General features: G+C 38.6%; 1 protein-coding gene across 3 annotated transcripts in view; it reads left to right on the top strand.

Annotated features, from left to right (window-relative positions):
* PIK3CB (phosphatidylinositol-4,5-bisphosphate 3-kinase catalytic subunit beta) overlaps positions 1-12353 on the top strand; it is a 130027-nt gene extending 117674 nt beyond the window's left edge. Inside the window, exons 21-25 of one of the 3 annotated variants that reach the window (XM_023749581.1) lie at positions 3789-3956; positions 4957-5080; positions 8688-8833; positions 10165-10297; positions 10901-12353. In XM_023749581.1, coding sequence (XP_023605349.1) covers positions 3789-3956; positions 4957-5080; positions 8688-8833; positions 10165-10297; positions 10901-11038 — 709 coding nt within the window. In that variant the 3' untranslated portion in view covers positions 11039-12353. Of the gene's footprint in view, positions 1-3788; positions 3957-4956; positions 5081-8687; positions 8857-10164; positions 10299-10900 lie in introns of those variants that run through there. The other 2 variants (XM_023749582.1, XM_023749583.1) reach the window with 2 other exon arrangements.
* The last annotated feature ends 2439 nt before the right edge of the window (positions 12354-14792 follow it).

The following is a 14792-nucleotide window of genomic DNA, read 5'->3' as shown; positions in this document are numbered from 1 at the left end:
TTGGCCAGCTGTTCAGGTTAAACTGGGTCACGTAGCACATACTCTTAAGTTTAATCTAAAATCTAATGTAACTTCTATACAGCACTATTTTGATCAGAATATTTTAGTTCTTGTAACAGTGCCATTTTAGCTTGAACCAAAGTGCATATTTCTCATTTTCATTTTCCCCTGATGTCTTAAAGTACTCTTTTGGCATATTTAATTTCAAATCAGAACATTTGTAAGCCATCAATATGTTAGAACACCCTGACCTCCTTTGCTAAACAAATAATAGTTAGCCTTTTCTGTCAAGTCCAATATGTTTTCTACATTTAAATCTATCAGGCCTTTGTTAAAGTTGACAGTCCTCCCTCTTTACCCCTTCAACACACACATACTCACCCACAAATACATGTGACATGTATAAATTTGGACAGTTGTCTTCATTGTGACTTAAATCTGAGTTGCACTAATGGGGTTTACTTCCCTATTAAGAGAGCGGTGCTTTAATGACACTGGTATCAGTGGTCTCAGAATGAAGGGAGAAGATGGAATTAATGAAATCGTTAGATAAAGGTGTTAAGCTTTCCTTCTTTGGAGGCAATGGCTAAAGTACCATTGAGACTTGGGTCAATGTGTCAGAGTCAAGGCCAGAGAAAACTTTCTACGTACCCATTCAGTGTAGGGTTAAGGAATTGCCTCCCCACAGTAGAATTTATTTCATTATTAAATTCTTCCTTTAGTGGGAAGGTAGCAAATTACTCCTCGGGTCAGAGAGTCAGAAAGGAAGGTAAACATTGCTAATTGTTTTATAAGAAATGTAGAAGTTGAATGCAAAGGAGGCCCATGTAAGGTGGTCAGGATTTGTCCCCAGCTTGACTCTGTCAAACTGTCTTTCAGACAAGAATGTTTTTTCCTTCCTATTATGAGTGTTCCATCCTCAAGACACTGAATGCTTTCATCATTGCCTGCTTTTGAAGGGGAAGTTGTTGGATTTTTGCCCAGTTTGACTGCAAGTAGGATGGGAGGAGATGCAGGAAAGTGAGCCAGAGTGCACTTGAATCGGCAGTGTTTACTTCACATGTGTTGTGTCATGATAAGGATAAGGAAATTGGTAAAAAAACAAAAAACAAAAACTTTGATGCACCATAATTGCCTTTCTTATTGAGGGGCAAATTCTTAAAAGGAGAAATAAATTAATAATGCAGATGTAAAGCAGTCTATTGGTATATCAGACTGCCAGCATGTACTTTGACAACTCTGCTCTCAACCTTATTTTGCTAGAACTAGGAAAGTGCTTCAAGAGACATAAACTTGCTCAGCAGGTATGGCTCAGCGTTTGGGCATAGGCCCAGGAACCAAGAGGTCACCGGTTCGATTCCCAGTCAGGCCACATGCCCAGGTTGCAGGCTCGATCCCCAGGAGTGGGGGGTGCAGGAGGCAGCCAATCTATGATCCTCTCTCATCATTGATGTTTCTGTCTCTCCATCCCTCTCCCCTTCTCTCTCCCTCAAATCAATAAAAGCATATTTAAAAACAAAACAAAAAAGTGGCCATTCTTTCAGGTATTTTTTTAATTTTTTAAAAAATAGGTATTTTTTTAATTTTTTAAAAAATATATAATTTTTAAAATATATATATATATAGATTGATTTTTCAGTGAGTTTGGAACCCTCCATGGTCTTTCCAACACTGATTGTTTCTTGTCCTCACCTTGCTTTTGTGTTCCCCTTGCACTCTCCTCCAACCATGCTCCCCTTGCACTCTCCTCCAACCATGCTGACCTTCCCCCTCACAGAGACCTTACCTAACTCTTGGCATGTTCTTGTGGCACTTCTCCTTCATACAAAGATCATACGTAGTATATTGTGCATGTGTGATTTGTGTCAATGAGAGGCAAATATTTTTGCTCATTTCTGCATCACCATCAGTTAACACAATGCTTGGCACATAGCTGCACCCAAATACTTATTGAATCAATGAATTCCATCCATTCCATTTTCTGTAGTTATCAGACTTTTATGTGAACTTTTCAAGGTATCTCATTTCATTTTGGAATTGCTGTAATGATAATATAATTTTTAGAAAACTGGAGAAAATGTTCACAACCAGAATTAGAAAAAGATATTATAATATAAAGAATAATATAAATCACTAAGGAAAATATGAAAATTGTAATAAATAGGCAAAGAATAATATAAATCACTAAGGAAAATATGAAAATTGTAATAAATAGGCAAAGATGTGAATAGCTAATTTACAAAAAAAATTCTTCTTAAAATGGCTAAAAGAGAGCTGAGAAATTTCATTTTCACTAGGGATCATAGAAATGCAAATCAAAGCAAAATGCTTCTTATCAATTTGGTGAAAATTATTTTGCACAAAAAGGAGCCTTACAGGTTTCTTTCTTATATATATTCAGTGACATTGGAAACTATATAAGGTTAAAAAGATAGTTTTGGAGCCTCATAGACATAGTGTTAAGCATTGGATCTTTTACTTAGTTAAATGTATGACTTTTTGCACATTTGTTTCTCGTGTGTAATACTGGAACTTACATTATAGGGATTTTGTTATTAAATGTTTATTCATTAAAAATATTTGTTGAGTGCCTCCTTCGTGCCAGGCACATTCTCAGGCACTGAGGATTCTGCAGTGAACAAAGCATCCCTGCCAGTGGAACTTACACCCTGTGGGTGGAGACAGACAATAAGCTAATAAATAAAATGTACAGGATACTGGATAGTATTGAGGTCTATAGAGGAAAATAAAACAGGGAAGAGAGAGCAAGTATTGTACCACAGATAGTGTTGCTATTTTAAATAGGATGATCCAGGAATTTCTCACTGAGATGATAACATTTCAGCAAAGGTTTCCAAAAGGCAAGGGAGTAAGTCATGTAAATATCTTGGGAAAGAATGATCCAGGCAGAAAAAAATAACACTTCTAAAGGAATGAGGGAGTATTGTGCCTCATGTATTTGAGGAACAGAAAGGAAGCCAGTGTAGTCTGAACAAAGTGAGCCAGGGGAGGATACTAGGAAAGGTAAAGGGGGAGTAGATCGAAGGCCTTGTGAGTTACGACAACTATATTGGCTTTCACTGTAAGGTGGGAAGCCATTGCACACATTTCGATCAGGAGAGGGACATAATATAAGTATATTTTAAGTGGATTATGTTGCTGTTGCATCTAAAACGTACTATGATGTGGAAGCAGGGAGACTAATTAGGAAACTGTTGAATAATTAAGGGTTGATGGTGACTTGAACTAGGGTGGTAGCAGAAGGAACAATGGAGGCAATATACATATTCATGATAGGTAAATGTTGGGCATGAGAGAAAGCGTAAAAGATGACCTTAAGGTTGTGGGCTTGAATCTGGACACATGGAATTGCCATTAACTAAGCCAATATGAAGACTTATCTTGCTATGATTACCTTTTAGGTGCTCCACTAAGGGTTGTTTCCTTCCTCAAAATTTAGAGTAAAAAATGAAAGACTTTTATCTGATGTACTTCTGTCCACCTATGTGAATTAAGAGAATATTTCACCAGAATAACTAGATAACAGATTTTATATTTAGCTGGCATATTGGAATACTAGTAAATTACTCCATCTGTTGGCCAAGAGATTTACTTCCTAACAGAACTCATATTTTTCCACAAGTGATAACAATACACTAATGGCAAGAATATCAATTAGTAGTAAAATGTTTTTAAAAATAAAAGAAAAAACTTACTCTGTTAATATTTCATTTAATAGATAATATACACATGTGGCTCTTTATTCCCTTTTTTTTTTTTCCTTTCAGGATGTTGCCTTATGGCTGTTTAGCGACAGGAGATCGCTCAGGCCTCATTGAAGTTGTGAGCACCTCTGAAACAATTGCTGACATTCAGCTGAACAGTAGCAATGTGGCTGCTGCAGCAGCCTTCAATAAAGATGCCCTTCTGAACTGGCTTAAAGAATACAATTCTGGGTTAGTTTATTTTGTTTATTATTTTCCTGAACAAACAGCCAAATAACTGTTCTCCCAATTAGAATCATCAGTGTCCTAGAGGAAATAGTAATGTATTTATTGCTTCATTTCAGGTTAGATCAAAATGACAAATAGGACTTCCTAAAGTCTTACAGATGATTAGTGTTGAATTCTACTTTATCTAAATCTTAAATTCCAACATTTAAGTATTTTAAAAAGAACTTACAAGTTTTTGTTTATATTTATCAACTTCTATTATTATGTGAATGTGTGAGCTTAAGTGAGTTCTCAGTGGATTTTTGTAATAGAAGTAAATGAGTTTGTAGACTGATCTCACCACACTAAAAAATAAAGTGCTTGTATCTGTGTTTTTCATGGTTATTGTGTTGGAAAGCCCTAATATATAGGAGATAAAGGAATTACACAGTGAGAGGAAAACACTTTGCAAGTATTTTTAGCTGAAGACCTCGAAATCAGGCTTAAGTTTGATTGACAAAAATCCAAACTCTTGTATATATCAGTTTACAAATTTTGATCTTGTCTCTAATGGGTTTGTATTCTAATTTAGGTCAGTGACATGAATGATTGGAATTGCAATACTTAACTCTTAAATATGGAATTCTAGTGTTAGGTCACAACTGACCAAAATATTCCAAAGCCCCAGCATTATCCAGAAAAGCTAATGATCTCCTCTCGTTTCTATGCATATGAACCTGCCCCTATCTTCACTGAAACATGACCCCAGGACACGGTCATTTGAATGCCTGAAGTCTAGTCTTATGGCTTTAAGTCAGCCTGTTTATGGTCACTCCTCTCTGTTCTGCTTCTGTGATGACCGTCCTCACTCTCTTGGCTGAGCCAGCAAGTTCTGATCATATGGTTTTGGCAGCTCTGTGTTGCAGTTCTCACAATTAAAGAGGAAACAGGTGTGGGATTGGGTCTTATCTCACTCATTTGGAGACCAAAAACGTTTGTTGCTTGTATTTTTTCTTTTGTTCAGGGATGACTTGGACCGAGCCATTGAGGAGTTTACCCTGTCCTGTGCTGGCTACTGTGTAGCTTCTTATGTCCTTGGAATTGGTGACAGACATAGTGACAACATCATGGTAAAGAAAAATGGCCAGGTGAGCTGCTCCCAGAGCCTGCCAAGGGCCTCAGGGATGCTTACTTATGTACAGCACAGTCTCTTGTGAAACTCAGGCAGATTCTGTAGTGATTCTCAGAGTCATGTGTTTGTCTTTGATTTCCTGTCCTTTGTTTCACAAACCATCTGCTTCGTGTATCCATTGGTTGGTTTGCTTAGGGTTAGGTGATGAGAATTTATTTAAATTTTTTTAATTATTGTGGTTATTTAAAAGTGACCTATTCTTTTAAATAGAGTAGAAGGAAGAGATGATGTACAAAATGTATTAACTTTAAATAAGATAACCAGTGCTTCAAAAGAAAAAAGTTGAGATTAAATTTGCTTGACCCAGTTTCTCATTTAGAATATCAATCTAGTCATACATAGAAGTAGGGAGAACTGGAGTATGAGTAATATCACTCTGGGGTAACCAGGGAACTAGACCAGGTTATTTATGAAGAAGCTGTTAGTTTTCAAATGAAGATTTTTTTTTTCAGTGTGACTTACGTTTTTTTGTTAATTCCTTTAATTAAGCAACATAGATGAGATATTTGGGATAATTTTTTCAGTTTAGCCCCCTTAGAATTCCCTGCCAGGAGAAGCACATTGACAATGTGTAGGTTCCTGTGTGAACTCTGGCTCTGCGTGGGACCCAGAGTTTTAGACCTGAGAGATTTAGGTAGTTCGGCTTGGGCTTTGACAGTTGGACTTTGTGTTCACACTTAAAAGGATTCCTTAGGACATCTAGTTAATCAGATTAAACACATGAATTTTTCTTTATTCTTTCTGACACTTCTAATATGATAGTAAGGAATAAGAAATATGTAAATCCAAGACATAAAAAGTAATATGAAGAGGCCCCCATTGGTGAAAGACATCAGCAGATTTGGGAATGATAGAAAGCATGAGGAAAAAGTGGCAATGACTTAGCATAGCCGAGGAAAATTGAAACCTGTGTACTTTTAGAGGAGTCTGTCAGTCTGAGAAAAGCTTGGGGATCAGATGCACAAGGCACTACAGAAGGTGTGGATGGGGGAAGAGGATGAAACACGAATGATTGGCAGTTTTTATGTGGAGCAATTAGGTGTGTATATCCCCACTCTCAGCAAGACTCTAGATCAGCAGTTCTCAACCTGTTGGTCTCGACCCCTTTGGGGATAGAACAACCCTTTCACAGGGGTCGCCTAAGACCATCGGAAAACACATATATAATTACATATTGTTTTTGTGATTAGTCACTATGCTTTAATTATGTTCAATTTGTAACAATGAAATTGGGGGTCACCACAACATGAGGAACTGTATTAAAGGGTCGCGGCATTAGGAAGGTTGAGAACCACTGCTCTAGATGATTCTTCTCAAGAGACTCTGATTGGTTCCAGTGAAAAGTCCTACAGATCCTGCATTTGAGGTCTCCCCCCAATCACTTTGCAAGTAAGCCCACCAATTAGTCCTACCATATACATAGAATTTTCATTCAACTTTTTAGCAACTCATTGTTCAATATGAATGGTCGGCCAAGCATTAGCAGAAATTTGAGGGAAGCCTCCACATAAAAAATAGACCAAAACAAACAAGGGGTGAAAAAAAACTGGGAAAACAGAATAACTATAGTAAAAAAAATGATGATTAAAATATCAAAATAAAAGGAGCATTGCACCTATGAAGTAATAATAGGATTCTGTGGGTTTTTTGTTAAACAGAAAATAGAATTCTTAGAAATTAAAAAGAGGGACAAATAAAAAGTTAAAATAGAATTAGTGTAAACTAAAGATTAGATAATATTTATTGAACTCTTAACCTGTGGAAGGCACAGTTCTAAGTTCTTTAGTTAACTTCTTCAACCCTCAGGAAAACCTTATAGAATTAGTGGTAGGGTAATCACCACTTACCAGTGAGAAAATTGAGGCAACAGACATACCATTTAAATCCTGATCATTTGGCTCAGATTCTGTTTTTTAGCCACTATGCTCTCGGTTGCTCCTTAATATACCAAAGGAACTAAAACATCTGATAAATAGAAGAAAGAAGATCCAGTAATGATAGTGAATCAATCCAGGGAGGTCCACCATCACCCTAATAGGAGTTTCAGAAAGAAGAAAAACCAAGCAAATAATATAAAACATTTCCTAAAGCTGATGTTTATGAATATTCAGTCAACAGAGCACAAAAGTTCCCTTACATTGGATGAAAAGGCCCTCATTAAGGCCCTTCACTATGACATTTCAGTGCACCAGGCATAAAGAGATGGTATTAAAACCTTCCCAGAGATGCAGCAGGCCACATACTTGGAGTCAGAAAGACGGCTTCTCAGTAGCAATATTGGACACTATAAGAGAGTGGAAATTAGCCTTCATAATTTTTAGGGAAAACAAGCTCTAACCTAGCATTCTAATCAGACTATGAGTCAAGTATAAAGGTGGAATAAAGACATTTTCAATCATACAAGGTCTCAAAAGCTGTATCTCCTCTGCATCTTTCCTAAGGAGGCTATCTGAATAAGGACATGCACCAAAACAAGGGTATAAACCAGTAGTTCTCAGTTGGGGTGCTTTTGCTCTCAGGAGACATTTCTCAATATCTGAAGACATTTCTGGTTGCTATAACTAGGGAGGTGATATTCTATTGGCATCTAGTGGGGAAAGGCCATGAATGCTTCTAAACATCTTGTAGTATACAGGACAGAACCTCATCACAGGATTATTGGGCCCAGAATGTCAGTAGTACCAATACTGAAAAATTCTGGTCTAAACCAAACAAGAATGTGAAATGGGACAGGAGTTGAAGGGAGAGCCCAGAATGATGGTTGTGCAGCAGCCCTAGAGAACAGCCAGCCCAGAAAGGAACTATTAGGTTACCTGACCATGTGGGAAAGTGTTTTGAAAATGATTTTTAGATTTTTAAGAAGATTTTGGGAAGAATTAATGGTAGGGTCATAGAACGCTAAGTTAAAAAAAAAGTTGTGTCAAGGAAAAAGATGAGCAAAAATAGAAATGTAGTCCTAGTATTCTAGTACCCACGTGGCTTAGCTTTGAAATGCATTTAAGTAGTTGAACAGTATAAACATTGAATATTAATTTGATCAGAAGTTATGATATAATGTTCCAAATTGTGTAGCATTACATCAGTATAAGAGGACTAAATCTTTACCTTCCATAATAAGAATAGTAATCCAAAATTAGAAAAATGGAGGCAGATATCAGGAAAAATGTGTGAAAGTGGGGAGATGTTACCACTAAGTAGTCGCACTCAAGATGGTGAGGGAGCTACTGGGGCAAGAATATACTCTCTTTGTTATGTTTCTACATACAGAAATATAGAAATAGTTCTGTATGTAGAACTATTTGGTTTTTTAAAAATCAGACATGTTTTTTATTTTGGATATATTTTTGCCTTCCTCACAGGGTATATGCATTTTACTGTCAGTTATTATTGAATATAAAAGACCTATAAATGTTAGACATGCTCTCTTCCCAAGAAGGCTGTGGAAAGAGAGGGCGCAGCTGAGGGTGGGTGTAGTGCATGTGGATATAGGACTGCTGAGATCTTGCCTTTCTATTTAGAACCACAAGAAAAACAAGGGAAATGAAACCCCATTTGTTTTCCAGCTCTTCCACATTGACTTTGGACATATTCTTGGAAATTTTAAGTCTAAATTTGGCATTAAAAGGGAGCGAGTGCCTTTTATTCTTACCTATGATTTCATTCATGTGATTCAACAAGGAAAAACAGGAAACACAGAAAAGTTTGGCCGGTGAGTATTGACCTCGTGTTAAGGTAAACACACCTAACGTTTTCTCCTCTGACCAGCTGGACTTGCATTTCTTTGCTGAGCAGTATTTAGGTCTGGGAAATACTCAGTCTGCTAATAGGAGGCTTGCGGGGGAATTTGCCTTTTAGATCCAGGTTGTAGTTCAGATATACTCAGGGAAGAGAAGCAATGCTACAAATCTGAAATAAGTTACTGTGTTTTATTCTAATAGTATACCACCTTTTCCTGTCTTAGATAATTCTCTGAAACTGTTAAGACATTTGAGAGTGAGATGCTGAGGACAGGCACTTGGCTGTCATTCAGTGTGGAATATAGTACAGGAACCAGGGCTCAGGGGTAGACTTTGTAATCTCTGATCTATTCCTCACTCCTTGTATGTTTCCCAGCACATAACTTGTCTTCCTGTCTTTGTTTCTTCATCTTAAAATGGATACAAAAATAATTAAATTTCAGGGCTATTTTGATGATTAGAGGTATGTTATATGATGTGACCAACTCATGTTATAGCCTTACCAAATAATTGCTATTATCATTATCATTTCTAGTTCTGCCTGGGTTTCTGCAGAATATACCTCTGGGTCCATTTTTTTCTTTGGAAAAATTAAGTTTGGATGGTCCTCTTGAATGACCATCTTGAGGAGCAAGAAAGATGGCAAGAAGACAGGGAGGCCCAATGCAAAAGCATTGACATTGATTTCGGGGACATTTAAGAAATTAATCTCTGGAATCAGGCCACAAATCTAGAAGTATGTTCAGAAATCCTCATGGATTATAATTATCACTTTGTTTTATAACCTGTTTTTTTTTTGCCACATAGAATTTAAAAGCCTAAATTAAGTTTTTTGTTGCCTTTTATCATAGAATTTCTGTTTGGTTTTGGTTTTGAAAAAGATATGTGTGGCCTGGCCAGCGTGGCTCAGGAACCAAGACGTTGCCAGTTTGAATTCCCGGTCAGGGCTCATGCCCAGGTTACGGGCTCAATTCCCAGTGTGGTGTGTGCAGGAGGCAGCCAGTCAATGATTCTTTCTCATCATTGATGTTTCTATTTCTCTATCCCTCCCCTTCCTCTCGGAAATCAATTTTTAAAAATTTTTAAAAAGGAAGGAGATATGTGTGATTTTAGAGAGCTTGATTTATTTTATGTAAATTTTAGTCCTGGCACAGTTTTCAAAGAAGCAAAACCATTAATTAATTCAGTAGAAAATGTTCAGCTCTTGTGGAAAGCCTAGCTATGTCTCTGTTGTTTTCCTGTACAAAATTTGCTATCTCCCCCTCTAACATCATGCTCTTGTGATTTGCTGCATCAACTAAAGGTTCCGCCAGTGTTGTGAGGATGCCTATCTGATTTTACGACGGCACGGGAATCTCTTCATCACTCTCTTTGCACTGATGCTGACTGCAGGGCTTCCTGAACTCACATCAGTCAAGGATATACAGTATCTTAAGGTATAAACCCCTTTCTGTGTATATCGGAGTTCAAGTATACCTGCCTGCTTCATTCAAATGTTCAAAGGGAATGGAACAAAGTCATGTTCAGTGAGATAGTTCTTACCAGGAGTGGTAGTGACAAACACTTGAGTAGCTGTCTTGCAGTAATCATAAATTTATTTCATCTTCAAAAACCCTTTGGCAGAGGTCATATTATCACCCTACCTTGGTGTTCGTGCTCCCTGCTACAAACGGCATTTAAATAAAAACAGTAGGTCCAGAGGCATGGATGCATGGGCCAGACTGTTAGATTTCAGAGGGGAGGGCAGTGGGAGGGATGGGAAGAGATTGACCAAAGAACATATATGCATAGTCCACAGACACAGACCAGTAGTGAGGTGAAGGCCTGGGGTGGGTGGGGGCTGGATGGAGGTGAGAAAGGGGGGGCATGGGGCCATCTGTAATACTGTCAACAATAAATATAAAAATAAAAATATGAGGCGCCAACTTCATGTTGGCTGGGGTGGCATGGCCAGGTAAGCTCCCTGCAGACATTTGCATGTCACTTTGGAGCATGTATAAAATCTGATTCTGATTTTTTTTTCCCCCTTCAATTTTTAGGACTCACTTGCCTTAGGGAAGAGTGAAGAAGAAGCACTCAAGCAATTTAAGCAAAAATTTGATGAGGCACTCAGGGAAAGTTGGACTACTAAGGTGAACTGGATGGCCCACACGGTTCGGAAAGACTACAGATCTTAATGATCAGCCTTTTGTTTCATTTTCATTTTGCACTTGCACTAAATTGAACATGACCCTACCAGAGATTTTATAAAGGGAATGAAATTCTGAATCTCAGTTAAATTAAGAACAATGCATCAACAGAACCTAATCTGAACAATCCCCAATGATCACCCTCTGCTTTTTGTATGCTTCCAAGATTCATCACGAAAACTGTCAACATTATGGATAATCATTTCCTGCTGACTTTGCACGCCAAGGAATGCTACTAGAGATTGTTTTTTGTCTTTTTAAATTTTATTTTCATTATTTGGTACTTTTCCAGAAAGGTGTAAATACTTCTTTTATGAATTGTGACCAAGTGTTATCACTCAGCCAACTTATTCACACCTGGGGACTGGTGGCTGTTCTTAATTTCCAAATGAGGCTTAAAAAACGGTATCTTTCTTCCTTTTTAAATTGTGTAAACTACAAATTATAATATAATATGAAATTATGATTATTTTTCAAAAGAAATCTTTTAAACCTGTGGGAACATTAATTCTTTTGTTGATATTTATCTATCGTGATAGCATCATCCCGGCCAGACTTGCTGAAAATCTACTGGTGAGGCAAATATAATATATTTGCTGCCTATATATTTATAAAATTTCTAGAGAGAGTTCTGTATAAAAAGATGTTTCTTTGTTTTCCTTCAGCCTCTGTTTTACAGAAAGCGGAGCATTTCCCTAAGTTACTTTTTAGTTAATTATGTGATCCAGTTCTTCCAGCTGCTTCTGTACTGAGGCACACATTAATACAGATTTTACTGTATCTGTGAAAGAGTTCACTTCATAGAGCATAATACTTGAGCAAATGTATCCAAGACAGAAAGCAAATGAAAAGGACACTCTTATGAAATAAACTTCAGACCTAAAATTCAGTATTTTAGTAAAATGCCAGCTGTTCTTACTGTATTTATTAAAACTTATAAAGATGTGATTTTTTTTAAGGATATTAGTTGAAAATGAAATGGTTTCATGCCACATGGAATTCTTTAATTTATTTGTTGAGGTACCATATGTTTAGGGTGCTAGACGGCAAATAATGTTGTTAACATGTGCAATAGGAACTACTGGTTTGAATGTGTAAATGGATGCTCTTTCTGAGTACTGGCAACATTCAGCAAAACTACTGCTTTTTCTCCAAAGACTATTGAGATCTCCAATCCTCAATGACGTGGGAAAGAAAACTGAGTATTTGCCCTGTGACTGAGTTTTCTATAGGAATTTCATTAAAGATTGTTTAATTTTGTTGTCTTCCTTCATGTTTTCTGTCAAATAAATGTGTGAGCTGGTTTCGGCTGCTCTTGGGATGTGTGGGCCTCCTCTTTATGGGCAGCACAGGCCTTAGGACCTTGGCCCTGGGCTCTGAAGAAACAGTCAAGTCAAGACAGACCAACCTCAGAAATTGTAAGGCACACGGTCTCTTCCCTGACTTCCCTCCTTGCTTTCTTATCCCATTAGTACTATGGGAGGCCTCTGGACTTAGGTGGGAGCTTGAGCAAGAGGGTACCCTCATTAAGTTTCCATATCTTTGGGAGGTGCCCCGAGGTCTAGAAGGCCTCTTCAGTTACTCGGTACCCAGGCCAAGGCCAGGCCGTACCACTTTGGCACTCTCTTCCACAGGCAGATGCTCAGAGCAGGTCAGTTTCTTGGAAATAACTCAGCTGAGAATGGGGGTTGATCTCTCAATAGTACCAGGGCTGGTCTAGACTCCGCAAGAGTTCCAGGAATAGGACTGTAGAAGGATGGTTTGTTCAGGGATTTTTGTCTGGTATCAGTCCATCATTACATGCAGCAGATTGCAAGCCAGGGGTTTGGAGGATGGTGAACATTGCCTGGCAGAACTGGGCACCACTGTTTCCAGAGGGGTCTCCTCAGTCAGTGAATGTGAATGTCTTTAAGAGCAAAAAAGGGAAATGACCTCTCCAGACAGTGCTGGACCTGAGTCCAGAATAGCTTGTTTCATGCTGTACGCCCCTAAAGGTGCCAGGACACTGGGGCAGGAGCCCTCAGTAGCTGCTAAGCATACTAGTAACTAGTAGGTGCTCCCTACATACTTGCTGAATTGCATGTCTGATTCTCCGGGCCTCTGGCTGAGCCAGAGAGGAGGAAGTAAGAGGCAGAGGATAGCTAGCCTCTGGGATGGGTTGGGGTCTGAGCTGCAGGACAGGCTTTTTTGCATGGGGCTGGTTACCCAGTGCCTTGGCTGTTAAGTGCTCTGGTCAAATCTTACCCCAACACACTTAGCTCCCTCTCCTTTTGGTACTTTCCCAAAACGAGGTTTTGGAGACCCTGTGCATTTCCATACTTGAGGACATCTGTCTGGGAACACAAAGGATGACTTTGTTGAACAAGCGATTCCTGAGTATCGCCCTCATGTCGTTAGGAGACCCTGGGCTGCAGGCGCCAGTGTTTGCAATCCAGCTCTGCCTCTTTGACCCTTTAGTAAGGTATTTATTTCTCAGGGTCTGAGCTTCCTAGTTTGTAAAATGGAACCGGAAATAACTGCTCACTCAGGCAAGCTCATTTCTTTCCCTGCTTTCCCCTCTTAAAGGCCACTTCCCTGAGAGCTCTATCCTGTCTCCTAATTCAGCACCAAACCTCGGCCAGGCAGTTGAATGTAGGGGTCACCCTTCTACGGAAGGTGATAGATTGATTAGTCCTTGGACCAAGTGGAGAGCAGAGAGGTACAAAGGACTGGGACCCTGACTATTGGAGATGGGCAGCTCTTAGGAGGGGGCTGGAGCTGGGGCTCCTTAGAAAAGCTGAGTCTTTGAGGACAGACAGGAGCTAGGTGAAGGGGTGATAGGAAGAGCAAACTAGGCAGAAAGCATATGAAGGTGAGATAAAGCAGGGTTCATGGGCAGTAACACGCTCAGCAATTATTTCTTTCCCCTTCTTCTACTCCAGAATACAGCACCTCTTCTCAGGGATCCAGGTAGGATCTGAACATCCGTCATTTGGATTTTCTCCTTTGTGAAATGACTGCTTCAGTCCTTTGTCCATTTATTTGGTCACCTCCTGTCACTTTGGTGTAGGGTAGGTTTTTTAAATCTTGCTTTTTTATTTTTTGTTACGTGAAATTATATATATATATATATATATATATACACACACACACACACACACACACACACACACATACTAGAGGCCCAGTGCACAAAATTTGTGCACTGGTAGGGTTCCTAGCTGCTGTTGGCTGCCAGCTGCCAGCTGGGGCCTTCCTCCCTTCCCCCGGCCAGCCCTGCCCCCTGGTCAAACTCCCAGTCAAGGGGACATTTGCATCTTATGCTTTTATTATATAGTTTACTCATTGTGTGACTTTCTCATTTTTGTAATGGTTTTGTTTAACATGATCTTAATTTTAATATCATTTATTATTTCCCTTTATGGTTAATATTTCTTGTGTAGTATTTAAGAAATCTTCCTTTATCCCAAGGTAGGTATTCTCCTGGATTATGCTAAAAGCTTTACTTTTTACCTATTTCATTTAGAGCTATAATCTGTTTGGAATTGCTTTCTATATATAGTGTGAAGTGGGAATCAAATTTTGTTTTTTCAAAGTTGTCCCAGTATCTTCTATTGGAAAAGTAATCTTTCCCCACTGTTCTATAGATCCACCTTTGTCATAAACCAAGTGCCCATATATACGAGTCTGCTCTGGCCTTTAGAAGACCCCAGTAGATTCCATCTCCCTATTTTTATTTTATCAAACTCATACATAACATTTA

This window comes from Myotis lucifugus, unplaced genomic scaffold (genome assembly GCF_000147115.1).
Source record: "Myotis lucifugus unplaced genomic scaffold, Myoluc2.0 scaffold_8, whole genome shotgun sequence".
NCBI classification, from domain to species: domain Eukaryota; kingdom Metazoa; phylum Chordata; class Mammalia; order Chiroptera; family Vespertilionidae; genus Myotis; species Myotis lucifugus.
Note: the sequence above shows the minus strand (reverse complement) of the source record. Positions and strands in the feature narration are given on the sequence as shown.